Source organism: Suncus etruscus, chromosome 8, assembly GCF_024139225.1.
Source record: "Suncus etruscus isolate mSunEtr1 chromosome 8, mSunEtr1.pri.cur, whole genome shotgun sequence".
Classification (NCBI taxonomy): Eukaryota; Metazoa; Chordata; class Mammalia; order Eulipotyphla; family Soricidae; genus Suncus; species Suncus etruscus.
This window is the reverse complement of record NC_064855.1, coordinates 32,693,764-32,710,183: the sequence shown is the minus strand read 5'-3', so window position 1 is coordinate 32,710,183 and position 16,420 is coordinate 32,693,764. Positions and strand designations below refer to the sequence as shown.

General features: G+C 52.2%; 1 protein-coding gene across 1 annotated transcript; it reads right to left on the bottom strand.

Annotated features, from left to right (window-relative positions):
* Positions 1–50: 50 nt before the first annotated feature.
* VPS26B (VPS26 retromer complex component B) lies at positions 51–15,267 on the bottom strand. Its single transcript, XM_049778297.1, has 6 exons — positions 14,893–15,267; positions 8,329–8,485; positions 6,174–6,338; positions 3,496–3,671; positions 1,795–1,937; positions 51–1,645 (listed from the first exon to the last, which is right to left on the bottom strand). The coding sequence occupies exons 1-6, from the start codon at positions 15,113–15,115 to the stop codon at positions 1,499–1,501; spliced, it is 1,011 nt and encodes a 336-aa protein (XP_049634254.1). The 5' UTR covers positions 15,116–15,267; the 3' UTR covers positions 51–1,498.
* Between the last annotated feature and the right edge of the window lie 1,153 nt (positions 15,268–16,420).

Sequence of the window (16,420 nt, the reverse complement as noted above, 5' to 3'; positions counted from 1 at the left end):
AGAATGAAGTAATAGACACCCCATTCCCCCACCAAGACTACAGACACTGCTTCCAAGTCACAAGTTTCCTTTAATCAGACAAATGAGACAATGGTTCTTTGTTTTTCCTTAAATACAGCACTGGAAAGATCACACGCTAGGAAACATGTAAACGGGCGGCTGCCGGGCCTGGTCCTAAAATGGGCACTGGTCTCCTGCTGCTGGCATGAGAAATAGAGATGGGGTGAAGGAAGGAGGGACTGAAGCCAAGTGTCCCTTCCAGTTTTCCTGGAAGGTGGAGGAGGGGAGATGCTGGCAGCTGCTTTCTGCTGAGACCATGACTAGGGGTGGCACCCGAAGGGCAGCTTATGTGCCTAAAGGCCCAAACAGACCCTCTCATTCCAGGACCAACTGTGGGGGGTCCTGTTCAGCACCCAGGGGGCTGGAGCTCCTGAGCTTGGGTCAAGAGAGCAAAATCCAGGGCTGGGCCTTTGTGATTTTTCTCTTGCAAACCCACCCTCTGCTCTCCAAATGGCAGCCTAGACAGCTGAATCGAATGCTAAATCCTTGGAAATGATCCAGGTCCTTCCCAGGTGAGGTGGTATGGGATGTGGTGCCTTGACTGCTGGGCGGTAAGCTCAGCAACAGGAACCACCCTCCTGGCCACAAGCACATGTGGGTCTCTGGTTCCCATATCTGCTGTTGTGGACAGGGTTAGGTGCTGGTGAGGACAAGACTTGGCAAGACCTTTAATGAAGTTTGAGGTCCTGAATGTCCTCTATCTCGGAGACACTGCCCAGAGTCTAAGATCAAGCTTCTATTCCCCAGTGAATCAGTGGACAGGTTGGGAGGATAGACATAGGGAAGCTGTGAGAATCCAGCCTGTGCCAAGCTTGTCTAAGGGCTGGAGAGTTGACACCCTCCAACCAGCCACAGTGCAGGACTGGCACGGTGGTCGCCAGGCGGTTCTACCTGGACGTGCTCACAGGGCCAAGAACAGCTGGCCTGAGGCCCTCGCACGGCATCTCTAGGACAGCACTTGAAGGAGCCAGGAAGCTGCAGTCAGAGGCACAGCCCAGATGAGCTGTTGCTGGGAGTCTTGGTGTACAGTGCTCCAACTCCCCAGCTTCTGCACTTCGAGTTCTCCATCGCCTCTCAGGATGGGGCAGGCCCAGATGTCAGCCACTTTCTTGGGCACAGCAGATGGGGGTGGGAGTGACCACTAGGGGATGGTAGGAACAGATGCCAGCTGATCCTGCCACCGAAGCTCAGGGGCCACAGATGCCTATTCTGCCAGAAGAGTGGGGAGGCAGCAGCCAACGGGTAGACCCTCTGGGAACATCTTCTGGGACACACCTCCCTCCAGGGCTGTCCCAGTGAGTCAGTTCCAGCTCCCGTTCCCACTCCCCAGAGGAAGGAACAGATGGCAAAAACAGGATTTGTTTTTGGGTTACAAGCCTGGGCCTAACTAGCCCAGGCTGTGGGTATTGGGCAGGTGATGGGATCCTGGGCCCGGGGGCTACTGCCTGCTGTTGGCATCAGTCAGCTGGCCAGGGGTCCGTATCTCACCCAGGGAGTTTGTGCCCTCGAAGCGCTGGGAGGCAATGGCTGCCTGGTGGGACATGCTCTTCCGAACAATGTCCCCCTTCCGCCATAGTACCACTTCCTGCGGAGTGGGGAGAGGAAGCCTAAGGTGGGGAACACAGCTAGGGCTGTGAAAGACTTGGCATCCACCCTGGGCAGGTCACCCACTTCCTGATGACCACCAGGGGAAGAAAGGGGCCTGGGTGCCCATGTATGCCCACTTTCCCTCACCTGTTGCTTGAAATAGCGTCTCTCCTCGTCATCGATCAGCACCAGGTTGAGGTAGTAGCGCACCGAGAACTTCTTGTTGATATCCCGCATGGTGGGGGTGAGCTCGTAACCCGCCAAGAAGAGCCGGATGGGGATGGACTCACCTGTGGGCCAGTGGGTCAGAACTGCCTTGAGCCCAGCTGTTACTTCTCACCTGGGACCTAGCAAGGGGCTGCCTGCAGTCGCAGTCCAGAACCAGGCACCCTGTTCTCACCACAAGCCAGTGTGACCAGCATAAACCATGATCAATAAATACACAGCCCAGCAACAAGCTTGGGCCAGATCCCCCAAGCATCACCCCCCATTACTTCTCTCCTCCAGATCAATGTAGAGTCCCCCAAGTATCCCCACTAGAATGCGGGACACAAACTGGGACAGTGTCTGCAGGGCAGGGTGAATAGTGCAACAATGGGTGGCAGAATGGCAGGGCGGATGGCTGACAGTGGCCCCAGGAGGGGCCCACAGACAGACTTGCTCAGGCAAGTCTACAACTAGTGACCAGTCTTGTTTTCTCAGGGGTAGGTGGGGGAGACCCCAGCCCTCATCCATGTTGCAACATGGAGCTTTTTCCAGGGAAGGGCATGGAAACCAGGACAGCAGTTCCACTGAGAAAGGCTGAACTAGGACACCGCCTGGGTACAGCTGAAATAGAATTGAGTGCCTGCTTTCTTGGGGCCCTGTTTTCAGGGAGAGGCCACGAAGGCAGATTGAGAAGCAGGATGTAGTCTGGAGACAAACACTCAGACAAAGCTAGCCTAGGCTGAACCTGCAAAGGAACAAAATTCTCCAGCCACATGGGCCAGTGGGGCACCCAGCAAAGTCCACAGGCACTGGGCATTTCAAAGTGCCATTTCTTTTTTTTTTTTTTTTTTTTTTGGTTTTTGGGTCACACCCGGCATTGCTCAGGGGTTACTCCTGGCTGTCTGCTCAGAAATAGCTCCTGGCAGGCACGGGGGACCATATGGGACACTGGGATTCGAACCAACCACCTTTGGTCCTGGATCGGCCGTTTGCAAGGCAAACGCTGCTGTGCTATCTCTCCAGGCCCTCAAAGTGCCATTTCTATACCCAAGCCCGTTTGTGGGGAGATGGCAGATCCCTGAGGATCCAGCCCCCAACTTCCTTGGCCACAGCTGGGGTCAGCTTCCTCTGAGGGTGCTCCAGGGGCAATTCACACCCAATCCCCAGTGCTTTAGGGAACTGGTACTGCTGTCCCGTTCTTAGAGAGCAGAGCAGAGTGAGGACAGGGATCCGAGTCCATGCTATTCACTTCCTTTTCTGTTTTGGGCCATACTGGCGATGCTCACGGGACCATATTATGCCTAGGGCTCCTGCAGCCAAGTATGTGTTCCAGCCCTTTAAGCCAGCTCCACATGACAAAAATGATTCAATAGTCTCTCAGCATTACTAGTAGACATAGTTTCCTCTGCCCTATGTCCATCCTTCCCCCAAAAGCAAACAAAAAAGGTATGATTGCAGATTAGCCCCCATTCAAATTCAAATCTACAACCTGGGTCAGTAGTTTAAAGTCCCAAAGTCATCCTTTCCAGGGACAGAGGCTGAGAAATAGGACAGGGGCAACTCACTCTCCCAGGGGCTCCCAGGGAACCCAGAGCAGGCACAGGAGAGGAGCAAGGAGGAGGTTGGGTCCTGGCTGCTCACCTCGCACAGGTGCCCCATCCATGATCTCATACTTGGCGATGGTGTCATTCTCATGGTACACATTGGGGCCTGTGCCTGTTGTCTCCCGCTTGATGATGTCGATCTCCATGTGCTTGATTTTGATTCTCACCAGCAGGAAGTAGATCTTCCCCACGATGACGTCCTTTAAATGGTACCTGTATATGCAGGAGGGGGACAGATATGAGCATCAGCTGACCCCAGGCCACACTAGAACAGTTTTGATTTGGTGTGGCTACAAGCCCTACCCACCTTCATCTGTGCCAACCATCTTGCCTCCCCCAGCATCCCACTGTACTTTCATGTCTTTTCCATCTCCCTGTGCTAGGCCCCTTGATGCTTCTGCATCTATGCAAGTGGCTTTTTCTGGCATGTACAGGAACTTGCTCACAATTGAGCCTTGGGTGCCAGGCAGGAGCAGCTCAGGTGTCTGTGGCAGTCTACTGCTCCTGTGGACTGTTTTCACATGATGCCCCTATACCTCTTCTTTTTGGTTTCATGGGTTGCATGGACTGTGTTTATGGCATGTGTGCACACAAGCATGCTTGTGATTGGCCCCCAAGTTAAGTATGTATGTGCAGCCCTGATTCAAGTCAGCCACAACATGTGTGCAAGTGTATATATGTTGTGTACCAGCCTTGAATGTAGTCAGGCATGGCAGACATATGCAGTGTGTGCATTCTGTTGGACATGGCTGGGAGAAAGTCTTCAAAGCCTCAGGCCACAGAAGCTGGGGAACTATTAGTATATGGAGGCTTTTATAATATTTCTCTTCAATCTGTTTTCCCTGCCTGCTTTCCCACCTACGACCTTCCAGGTGGGGGTGCTGTTCAGATCCTAATAAATAGGTGGTCTAGGCTAGGGTCTTTTGGGCAGTTGGCTGGCAGGCGCTTGCCTTTTGGAGCTGCTAGCAGGCTGACAAAGGACTGTGCATCTGACCTCGCCTTTCTACCCTCCTGTCTGTGTGGATTATTTGTCACAGATATATATTACCAGATCGCTTCCCCATCCCAGGGGAATGGGAATCTCTTCCCCATTCTGGGAGCTCTTTGGGGTCCAGCATCAACCAGTCTAGGAGAAAACCTCACACTTCAGGGAACCATGAAGCTGTTTATAGATGAAAGGGCATCTGAAGAGTAGAACTTGACAAAGATATGACCCAGAATCAAATCTGGGCTTTGCATGGTTTGGCTTAGTCTGAGGGCTATGAAGGAACCCTGCAGACATTCCACATGGACCACCAGAGAAAACAGCCAGGAGGCCCATATCGCTGAGGGGAGGGAGCTGAAAGGTAGGCTTCCTGTGTCCCTGATCCCCAGAAGAACAGAGAAACAGAGGGTTGGACCTTGGGAGGGGACCTGAGACCCAGCCTGGCTGCTCCCTCTGCCCTATGTGTATATATGTGTATGTATGAATGTGCATGCATACGTGTCCATGTGTTTAAAATCTAAGTGTCTCATTGTTAAGATGAGAAACCCCAAGACCTAGAAATCCCAGCACCTGTTCCCAGTGCTGCACTGAAGGGTGAAACAAGTCCTAACTCCCAACCTGACCAGATGGTCACAGTTCCATGGAATTTGTGATGGGGCTGAGACCTTGCAGGTCACAGTGAGGGTCACTCCATGTAACAACAGTGGCTGCTCTGCCTGCCTATGTACCCGCTTCCTGGTGGTTGGGCTCTGAGGGCTAATTCCTGCCCAGACAGTCCAGCTTGGAGAGCAACTCTGTCCCAGGCTGATCCATAACTCTGAGCCCATGAGTAATCTCTACTCATCCAGACTCCTGCTGGGCCCAGGTCCTTTGTCCACCCTATCCTTCAGATTATGGGGAGGGAACCAAGGCCAAGGCCTGTAAGCAGAGCAGTCCTGGCTTAATGACAGAGGTCAGGTTCAGGCATGAAGGACAGTACACCAGATCCATGACACAGTGCTGCTGGTTTTAGTTGTATGAATTGAGAATCCTTTTCATGTTTGCCTCTCTACTCCCCAAACATCCTCAGACATGTTATTCTGCTTAGTTCACTCCTTGACAGAAAACAGTGGAAAACCTATGCACTTCCTTTCCAACGTTAAATGTTTCAGTTAAAATATAACCTTCTCAATAGCACAGTGGCAGGGTGTTTGCCTTGCACACAGCCAATCCAGGACGGAAGGTGGTTTGAATCCCAACATCCCATATGGTCCCCCGAGACAGCCAGGAGCAATTTCTGAGTGGAGTCAGGAGTAACCCCTGAACAATGTCGGGTGTGACCCAAAATCAAAACAAACAAACAAACAAAAGACCTTCTCAAGACCTTTCTGAGCAAGTGCCAGGTTTTGCTCCAGCATCACTTTTGCTCCAGTTCCTCTCAGTGCAGAGAGGAAGTAAGTGGGGCTAAGGGCCCTTCCTCAGGTCTCTAGAGACCCCAAATGCTAATGTGGTGGCAGTTTCACTCCAAAGGAAACAGTGGGGCTGGAATCCCAATTAACCCCAGGTGAGCTCACCTTGGCTCCAAATAGCATCAGAGGTGGGCTCTTAGGCCATCTTATATTCACGTAGATTCATCCCCCATGTTGTCTGGGCCACGTGGACACTCCCTCTATTTTCCGACAGTCCCCTGAAGCAGCAATGCCAAGAGCCGACATTGGCTACTCCCACCTCACCTCAGCCCTGACACTCACTTGGACTTGTTGTATTCGAACTCGATGTGCAGACAGTCCTCGATGCCCACCTCCATCTTTATGGAGGAGTTCAGCTCCGGGTACGTACTGAGCGTGTGCACCACGATGTCCATCTCCTTAACCACATCATTGAGGCGGCGGCTGATGGTAGCCCGCAGGAAATAGCTGGAGCAAAGGGGGATGTTGGGAAGGAAGAGTCGATCTGAGGTCAATGTCTAATCTTCAACCCACAGGACCTTCCAGGCACCAGTGCCTATAGCTAGACTCAAGAATCTGACTGAGCTTTGATTCCTGGCATCACATGGTTCCCGAAGCACTGCTTGGGAGATATGGAGTACCATAGCAGTGGCCAGTCAATCTCGAACATCAAAGGGCCAAGCGACACTCTCCTTGTGTCATGACGCCTCCTCAGCACCATCTGAGAAGATAATCTACCCAATACCCGAGAGAGAGAGAGAGAGAGAGAGTGAACAAACCTACAAGTGATTCCAACTTGGGAGTCATGGTCCAGAGTTGCCTATGGTCCCCTCACCTCTGCTGCATTCACCTAGCAGCCTTTCCTTCTTCCATATCTGGAGAAAGCTCTGCTCGATTACCACTTTCCCAAACATGCCCAGGTCTCCGAAACAGAGCCTGTGCTGCAGGTGACACAGGATCTGCCCATGAAATCTGGAGTCTTTTTGGGGTGTGCTGTAGTGCTCTAGCCTTCAGGCCGGCCTGCCCTTTTCCCACAGCAGCTCCATGGTCTTCTTACCTGAGCTCTGCACCCTGAAAACATCTCGCCCACCAGCCTCTAAGTTTATAATTGGGGCCAGTTTCTTCCCAAGCATCCAGCTTGCTCCAGCTCCTCTGAGTGGGAAGCACTTGCTTAGCCATACACACTGTCTGGTCCTCTGTCTGATCCCCGCTCTTTTCCAGTCAGCTCCAGTCATCCCTTGTTCAGCAGTGCTCACCAAAGTGTGATGGAGGATCCCTGTTGGCCCCAGGAAGTCTTGTCCACACATCACATACCCAGCAAAGCCTAAAGACTCAGGAAAAAAAGGAGCCCCAAACTTGCCTGCTCTGCCTCTGCCCCATTCTTTCATCTTCCTGCCATTCGACAAAACACCCTTTCTGCCCTATGGTAAGACAGAAGGGCCCAGCATATCAGTATGAGTCTAATCCAAAAGCAATTGAGAAGACAAGAACAATTCTGTGGGGTCATGACAACAGGTGAGTGGCTAAAGAAACTGTGGTACATATATACAATGGAATACTATGTAGCCTTCAGGAAAAATGAAGTCATAAAATATTCCTTTACATGGAATGACATGGAAACAATTATGTTGAGTGAAATAAGTCAGAGGGAAAGAGACAGACACAGAATAGTCTCACTCATCTATGGGATTTAAGAAAAATAAAAGACATTATTGTAATAATAGCCAGGGACAATAGAGATGAGGACTAAAAGGTCCTTGATATGAAGGTCCTCGACTGGAACATTCTCATTTCACATACTTGAGCCAGTCCTTAACCAAAGAGGATCAGGACAATAAAAGCAAAACTCACATGCTATTCATTCTCTGGGGGTGTGTGAAAGGGAAATATGGCATGACACTGCACCCTGCATTGCTCAGAGGCTCTTCCTGTCCCTGTGTGCCCAAGGATCACTTCTGGTAGTGCTTAGAGGACTGACATGTGATGCTAGGGATCAAATCAAAGTGGGCTGGATGGATAAAAGCCAAGTGCCTCACTCCTGTTCTGTCTCTCTAGCCACAGGACTCTAAAAACCTTTTATGCTGTATTACCCTTCATGCTCCCAAACTGAGATGGAAAGTTCTAGAATGGGTATCCAAACCCCACAGCTCAGTTGGAACAGCAGTGGGGTAGCACTCAGGATTGCCTACTGCTGCATGATTTCCCTGACAGGCCCCAGGATATCTTTGCTTGGCCTATCCAACAGTGGGATTGGGACTCTCGGCATTCTTTGAAGTAGCTTTAGACATAGAGTTATGACATGGAATCAGGCACAGGTACCTGTGTGTACTAAAGACTCACTTTTGCTCTCAGGGGGAACCAACACCTGGTGATGATCATACTAGCTACAGTGGCCTCTCTACCTCAACACAGACCCCAGGCCTGTGTGGGAGCACCAACATCCTCCAGTAGCACTCACCGCAGTTTCACGTTCTGCCCTGTGTAGGACTCATATGGCTTCTCCACATGCGTGAACTCAAAGTCGAAGGTCTGCGACTGCGTGATCTCCCCAGGCCGGGCCAGGTCCTTCACCAGCGACACAAACTCATGGTGGTTTCCACGATCATAGTAGAGCTCTGGAGGAGATGGTGTCTACCATGATATACCAGTTTCACAGGCCCCAGGGCTCCCAGCAGCAGGAAGTTCTTTCCCAACACACACACACACACACACACACACACACACACACACACACACACACACACACACACACACACACACACACCACTAGCACCACCACCACCACCACAGCCAACCTCACTGTTCACCAAGGTCACTCCCTTGGCATTGTCCATACACATTGTCACTGGCCCACCCCCAAAACTCCTACAAAAAAAACTTCAATCCAGAGAAACATGGAAACAAAAAGCGGCCAATGGAATGCTACTCTAGGCCATGGGGTAAGAGAGAACACAAGAACACTAAGGGCTGGAGCAATAGCAAAGCAGGTAGGGTGTTTGACTTGCACATGGATGACTCAGGTTCAATCCCTGGTATACTATATGGTGCCTGAGCCTGCCAGGAGCGATTTCTGAGCACAAAACCAGAAGTAACCTGAGTATGGTCACCAAACAAACAAAAATAAACATTACACTATTGCATACACACTCACAAATCATTTCCAACTTCTCTCTCTCACTCTGCTTTGGGGCCACACCCAGCAGTGATCAGGGCTTACTCCTGGTTCTTCACTCAGGGATCACTTCTGGCAGGGCTTGGGGCCCTCTGGAACAATGGGGATCGAACCTGGGTCAGTGGCATACAATTCTACAGCTCCAGTCCCTAAAAACTATCTGTAACTTCTGAAAGCATTTTCCTAGCTATTCCCTGGGAGACACAGACAGGCCTGACTGAACAGATACAGGAACAGGAGCTGAGGAGCGAGGAGCACAGACTGGCTGTGGGGCTGCATCTCCTGTGGGAAAGTCTATTTCTACAATCTGGTTCAGGGAGGGTGCAAACATCTCCCGGGTTCTTGGACAATCTATGGTGGCGAGGCCTGAATGACTCAGAAGAGCCCCCAGCAGAAAGGTAATTTCTCTGGAATCAAAGGGTATTTGAGCACTGTGAGCCCAACGAGAGTGTCCACTTCCAAGCAAGTCCGAGTTGCTGGTCCTGCTGCTTGGGGTCCTGCTGCCTGCTCTCCTTGTCCTTCCCTTCAGAAGCTCTACAGCTGCTCCTGCAGTTCATGAGGCACTTTCAGCTGTTGTGAAAGCAGCACCTGCATGCCAGTGCAGCTCACATATGGTAGGCATGAGGCCACAAGAATGAGGCCACAACTTCTTACCAATCCACAAACAGTCTGGGCCCAGTGAGGGTGATGGTATCCAGCCAGTGAGATCTGGGACCCACACCTTAGTCATCTTGGACTCTAGGCCACAAGAGACCAACGGGAGAATGTGCTGATTCAGTGAAAAGAACTTCTTTGTTTTTGGGTCACACCCAGCGGCACTCAGGGGTTATTCCTTGCTCGGCACTCAGAAATCACTCTTGGCAGGCTCGAGGGACCATGTGGGATGCCAGAGATCGAACCCAGGTCCATCCTGGGTTGGCTGTGTATAAGGCAAATGCCCTACCGCTGTGCTCTCTCTCTGGGCCTTATGCAAAGAACTTTGCTGCCAGCTGCTCAGGGACCAGACCGGGGAGTCTGGGACAATGCTGCAGGCAAGCAGAGCGGAGGAGCCTCAAAGCAGGGTGGATGTGCTGATTAGGTCTCCCTCTAAGAATGGGGTCTGACAGAAATGCACAGGGAATGGTTTCCCGAAAATTTAGCATCAAAAGCAACAGATACAATTGTGCTTACAATGTATCCTGTGATGACTGTGTGCTATACCTATGATACACTGTATGTTTAGAATGTATGTACGTATATTTACAATATTACTGTATGTACTTACAATGTATGCTATGATGACTCTGTGTGCTTACAAGGCATCCTGTGATTATTGTGTGAACTGACTGCATCCTGTAATGACCATGTGTGCTTCACAAGGAGATCTGTGCCTTACAGTGTATGCTTACAATGTATCTTTCAGGACCAAACCTATCAGTGCTCAAGGCTTACTCCTATCTCTGTGCTCAGGGGTCCCAGAAGACTTAGGGGGACCAGGAGAGAATATGCTGACATGGGACAAGTGTCTTAACACTTATACCTCAGACCCCAGGAATTCTGCTTTGACCCACCTTCTCCCACAAACACCTGATGGCAGAATGGCCTGAGCAGTCCACAGCACTCTGAATAGTGAGACACCAGGAGCTGCTACAGGGTAAGGACAGCTGCAGACCAGGGAGAATATGGGGGAAGGTATGCAAATTTGTCCTTGGTTGCCACTCTACTGTTCCCCCATTCCAAAGTAAGGGGGTAACAACAGTGTGCAGCCTAAAAGTCCTCAGCAGTCAATGACTGTGGATTCTCCAGGAAGTCCCTCCTGTAGTTTGGTTGCCAAAATGGGAAGTGACCTGAGCACCAGGAACCTGGAAGCCCACATCCCATGCACTGAACTTAAGTGGAACAAGGATCCAATACCCATGAATTTGCAATGGGAAATGCCAGACAGAAGGGGACAAAGGAGAAAAGGAGAATACATGGATATGAACACAACCCCAAAGCAACCCAGGACCCAAACCAGAAAAAGATAGAGATCCGGCAATGTAGCCCTGACTGTGGCTGGTACCTCTTAATAGGTCAGGAGTACAGGTGTGGCCTCCCTCTTCCACCGTACTTGTGTGTGCCTATCTTTAGACAAAGCTTTCTCATGAATAACTCAGAAGACACTTGCACTGTCTATGCCAAGCGGGGGCAAAGGGGAAGAAACAGAGCGAGACCTGGCCATGTGCCTGTAAGTGGGGTATGTGTACTCTTCCCCAAATAATTATGGAAAACCTGAGCTGTACCATCAAAAGACTCTGGCCATGGAACCTGTAAGTGGTCTCTCTTCTACCCCAGAACTGGGCCCAGTCACCCCCACTTCTGCCCAGCCTCAGGTCCAGGCCCTTTTCTAGCTACAAGTCAGGCTACCACTCACCTATCTTCATCTGCCTCCTCATTCCATCAGGAGGAAATGATTTTAGTGTCTGAGTATCTCCAATGTGACACTGACTACCAACTGCCCTGGGGGGAAGAAGGGGAGTCAGTCTGCCTCTCAGACTCCCTCACAGTAAAGAGGCCACAGGTTCTGTTGGAAGCAGAGGCCAGCCTCCTCTCCAACTCAAGGACAGAATCTGCAGGGCTGGCAGTCCTCTGGACACTTTCCCCAACACACGAATTGGTGTCCACCCAAAGCCTGGCCAGGCCCTATTCCCAGTCCAACACTTCTTTTTTTTTTTTTTTTTTGGTTTTTGGGCCACACCCGGTGACGCTTAGGGGTTACTCCTGGCTATGCGCTCAGAAGTCGCTCCTGGCTTGGGGGACCATATGGGACGCCGGGGGATCGAACCTCGGTCCGTCTCCTAGGCTAGCGCAGGTAAGGCAGGCACCTTACCTCGAGCGCCACCGCCCGGCCCCAGTCCAGCACTTCTTAATAAAAACCAGAATCAATCTACTTTGCCTTGGCATGATTCATGAATGAAAACACAGAAAGCTTTTGGGCTTCCAGCAGTCAAGGCCCAGCAGCATCACATTAAAAACTTTTTTAATAGTTTTTGGGTCACACCTCGTGGTGCTCAGGGGTTACTCCTGGCTCTGCACTCAGAAATCACGCCTGGCAGGCTCAGGGACCATATGAGATGCCGGGGATTGAACCCTGGTCAGCCTTGTGCAAGGCCGAAGCCCTACCAGCAAATGGCTGGCCCATTTCATGTTTTTAAGAAAAAAAAATAACCATTTTTTTGGGCCAGAATGATAGCACAATAGGTAGAGAGTTTGCCTTGCACATCGCAGACCCTAGTTTGATACCCAGCATCCCATATCCTGCAGAGCCAGGAGTAACCCAAGTGCTGGTGGGTAAAGCCCAGAGTCCAAAGACAGGGAGACATAAGGGAACAGCATCCACAGAGGCTGACTTCAGATGAAAGCCCCCCACCCCAACCTACTTCCTACAGAGTCCAAGATGAAGATGGAGAAAACCACACATGGCCAGTGAGGTCAGCCCAGACACAGGGCAGGCAACTTGACAGTCCCTACCTTCCAGGTGAGGGTGTGAGGTCAGTCACCCCAGGCCAGTGTACACGGGATCCCAAGGAATAACCAGTAGGAAAAGTAGGGGTTTCAAAGAACTCAGCAGAAATAGCAGGTGCCAGGCAGGGCATGCAATCCCTCCCCCTTACCTTTATCTACTTATTACAATATATATATATATATATATATATATATATATATATATATTTTTTTTTTTTTTTTTTTTTTTTTTTTGGTTATTGGCACACCTGGAGATGCCCAGAGTTAACAGAATTAAAGGTAACTCACCTGAGGGGCAGTGTTAATACAGTTAAGGGTACTTATGTTATTGAAACCTAGATGGGTACCTAACCAAGCCTGGGTGGGGTTTTACAACTCCAAGAATGTGAAGAGGATAGGAAAAGCACGGAGTGATCTAAGAATCAAATACAAATGTTTACAGGACTGAACTCAGGTGAATGCGTGCAAGGCAAGCACCTTCCCTGCTCTGCTACTGCTCCAACTCTCCCCTTTCCTGTAGATGGGCATCACCATCCCCCTTAAAGCCGGGCCACCTCTCACTATTTCGAGTGATAGTGAGACAGCTTGTCTACAACACATTAAAAGCCCAAGAAAACGGGCAAGAAGCTTTACTATGTGGCAATCCTTATCTATTGTGGGCAGGGAGGGCCTCGTAAGTGGTGCTCATGAGGCCCTAGGGCCCCACCAGCGACCAATGACCAATGGTTCAATGTGAGGGCCACAAGGATGCTGTGTTGCACAGGCCCTGCAGTGTTGGAGATCACCACGAAACTGTATCTCCACAATACTCACATCTCGGCAATACAGATTTAGAGCCAGTGACATTTCAGTGGCGCTCAACCAAAGACACCTTCAATCTGCTCCATGTTAGGGCACTGTGCCCTGAAGAGACCTACGCCAATCTCACAGAACTGGGGGTGCAGTGGTGTGTGGCACGGAGAAGCCCCAGAGTGCTGGGAAACCCTCTTCAACAATAAACAGCAGAGTGTCAAACTCAGCAGTGATGCTGTCTACCAAGAACAACCTGGGGCTAGAAGAAGAAAGCAGAAGTAGTGTCTGCAGTCTCACTTCCAGCACACAGCAGAGTGCTAGAATTCGGGATCCTAGTCACAGGGCTAGGAAGAACATAGGTGGCATTGCACAGACATTACAGGCTCACAGCACCCAAGGGCTCCCAGGCACCATGGTGCATAATCCTAGCATCTGAGGCAGGAGAGTGGACTCTGTGCCACTGGTAGTAGACCCAGCACCCCAGGATTACTGGGCATAGCTCTGAGACACCCCCCCCCCCAGCATCTCAGGCTGAGAAGACTGAGTTTTCACTTGGCCCTCGTGAGAAAATCAGCAGGGAAATTTCCACAGGGTCAGCTGGATCTCACTTTCTCTGGGACTTAAGGCACAATCTTCCTGGAGCACTGGAAAGCAGACAGGAAGCTCTGTTCCCCAAGACTCCGCCACCCAGGGTCCCATGTCCTCCTTGTAGGAAAGGGACTCTGCAGACAGGACAAGGACAGGATGCAGAAGCAGCTTCCCCAAAGTCCAAACAACAGGAATGGGGACCTGCAGCATGGCATGGGGGTGGAATTGGGGGTAGACTTCTGTTCAGACGCTGTTCTACTGTATCCTCCACAACCATTTCCTGTCCTCATGGCAAAGACAATGCATTTCTCCAATCCCTGTGAGTTGCAATCAACAAAAGTCTAGCTAGAGCAGTCTTCAAAATGGTTAACACTCAGGTCACAAGGAGCTAGCGTCCCAGAGCACCCAGGCTCTCTTTCACTATCTGGCAAGGAATGGGATTCAACAGTGCCACAGGCAGACTAGGGTTCTTTAATTGGGGCTTCGGACTAGTATTATTTTATTTTATTTTATTTGAAAGGAGAACGGAGTTTCATTGGGAACAAGTATCGGAATGCGCGTTTACAAGGACTGGCTTGGGGAGCAAAACGCTGGGCTGCTCCCTTCGATCCTTGTGCCAGCCTTTAGAGCCAAGGTGAGGTGTGGGGGGCCGGGCGGCTACTTTATTCTGCACAGACAGGGGATGGCAGTGGGAAGGCGGCCAGCCTCGACGGGGAGAGAGGACCCCAAGGGCTAAGGGCTTAGGCAGGTCGGGAACAGCGGTGTCCCGCAACAACGCCCTGCAGCAGTGCACGGTCGCTTCACTTCCAAACCGTGGCGGCAGGTGCTGGGGACCAGGGCCCATCGCGAGGCGCCCATGTCGCCTCCTGGAAGCCCTCGCGGCGCGCTGTCACCTGGGGTAGGGGGGAGAGAGCGGCAACGCCTCGGACGGCGGGGACAGGGACCGTGCCTGTCCCCCAAGGCAGGCCAGAACCTCGAACCACTCACCGATCTGCCCGATGAACTCGACCTTGATGCCCTGGTGCTCCAGCCGCTTGTTGGGGTTCTTGAGCGCCAGGCTCACCTTCCCGGACACCGTCTCGCCGTCGTAGAAGAGGAAATACTTCTCCTTCTTGCCGTCCTCCGTCTTGTGCTCGGCCCGCTTCCTGCTGTCCGCATCGTTCAGCAGGATGTCCACCTCCACGCTCTGCCCGAAGCCGAAGAAGCTCATCGCAGCTGGGGGGCCGGCGGGCTGCGAGTAGCGCGGGCCAGGCGGGACGCAGGGGCCCCGGCTCGGCCTCCCTCCGAGGCGAGGGGCGACCTGCGAGGCTGCAGGGCCAAGTCTGGCGCTGCAATTCCGGAGGCACCGGGCACAGTCCCTCCCGGGGGCGAGGCGAGGCGAGGCGAGGCGCGGGACGGCGGAGCGCGCGGGCCCGGCCTCCCCCGGGCTGCACACCGACCAAGGTGCTGGTGCGGCTCCGGGCGGGGGCCGAAGGGGGCGGAGGGCAGCAGGCGGCCTCGGCCTCTACGCGCTGCGTCAGAACACTCCAAGGCGCACGCGCGGGCCACCGCCTCGGCCTTGGGACTTCGGGAAGGCGTGCTCGTGCGCATGTGCGCTCGCAGACCGGCCGCCGGCCGTGCCCTCAACTGACATGGCCGCCTTGGTGGCTTCTTTCCAGCACAGAGCAGGCCCCGATGCCTCGTAATTTAAAAACACTGCAACTGTGGGAGGATAGCACAGCGGCCCTAGACGTAGAAGAGCGGTGGATCGAATCCCGGCATCCCAGATGGTTCCCCTGAGCCTGCCAGGAGAGATTTCTGAACCTAGAGAGCTAGGAGTAACCCCTGAGCGCTGCTGGGTGTGACCCAAAAACAAAACATAACAAGAACAACAACAAAAACACTACAGATGTATTTTCTGAACTCTCTGAGGTTTTCTTTTCTTTCTTTTTTTGAGGGAAGTCCCATAACAGGCGGCGCTTAGAGGTTATTCCTGGTTCTGTATTCAGAAACCGTGCCTGCCAGGCTCTGGGGGTGGGGGGGATAGAATGAGAAGGGCATGTAGGATACCGGGAATCGAACCCGGATCCGTCCCGGGTCGGCTGCTTGCAAGGCAAACGCCCTGCCGCTTGTGCATTCACTCCAGCCCCCGAGTGTTTTCTTTTCTTTATAGCTTTGCCTGATGGAGCGTCGGCTACCATTCCCAGTTGCAACGCGGGATTGCTGTGTCGCCAAGTAAGGTGAGCCCTCAAGACTCGCACGGGAAATGCTGCTGTTGCTCTTGCCTGCCCGGGGCCAAGGCAAATTATTACAGGACGTTTCTTAGCCGCAAATTCTGCTCCAGGGATTCTCCTCTGAGGCAGGCAAGGCGCGATCAGAACGTAACGTCATTCCTGACCCCGATTTTACGAGGGAAGATAGATATACAAGGAAGACCCGGCAAAGACGCCCCCAAGCCTCCACGCTCAGCACTGGGCCCGCTTCACATTCTGCGCATGCGTGCGCGGCGGAAGACCCGTTGGATTGGTCCGCGGGG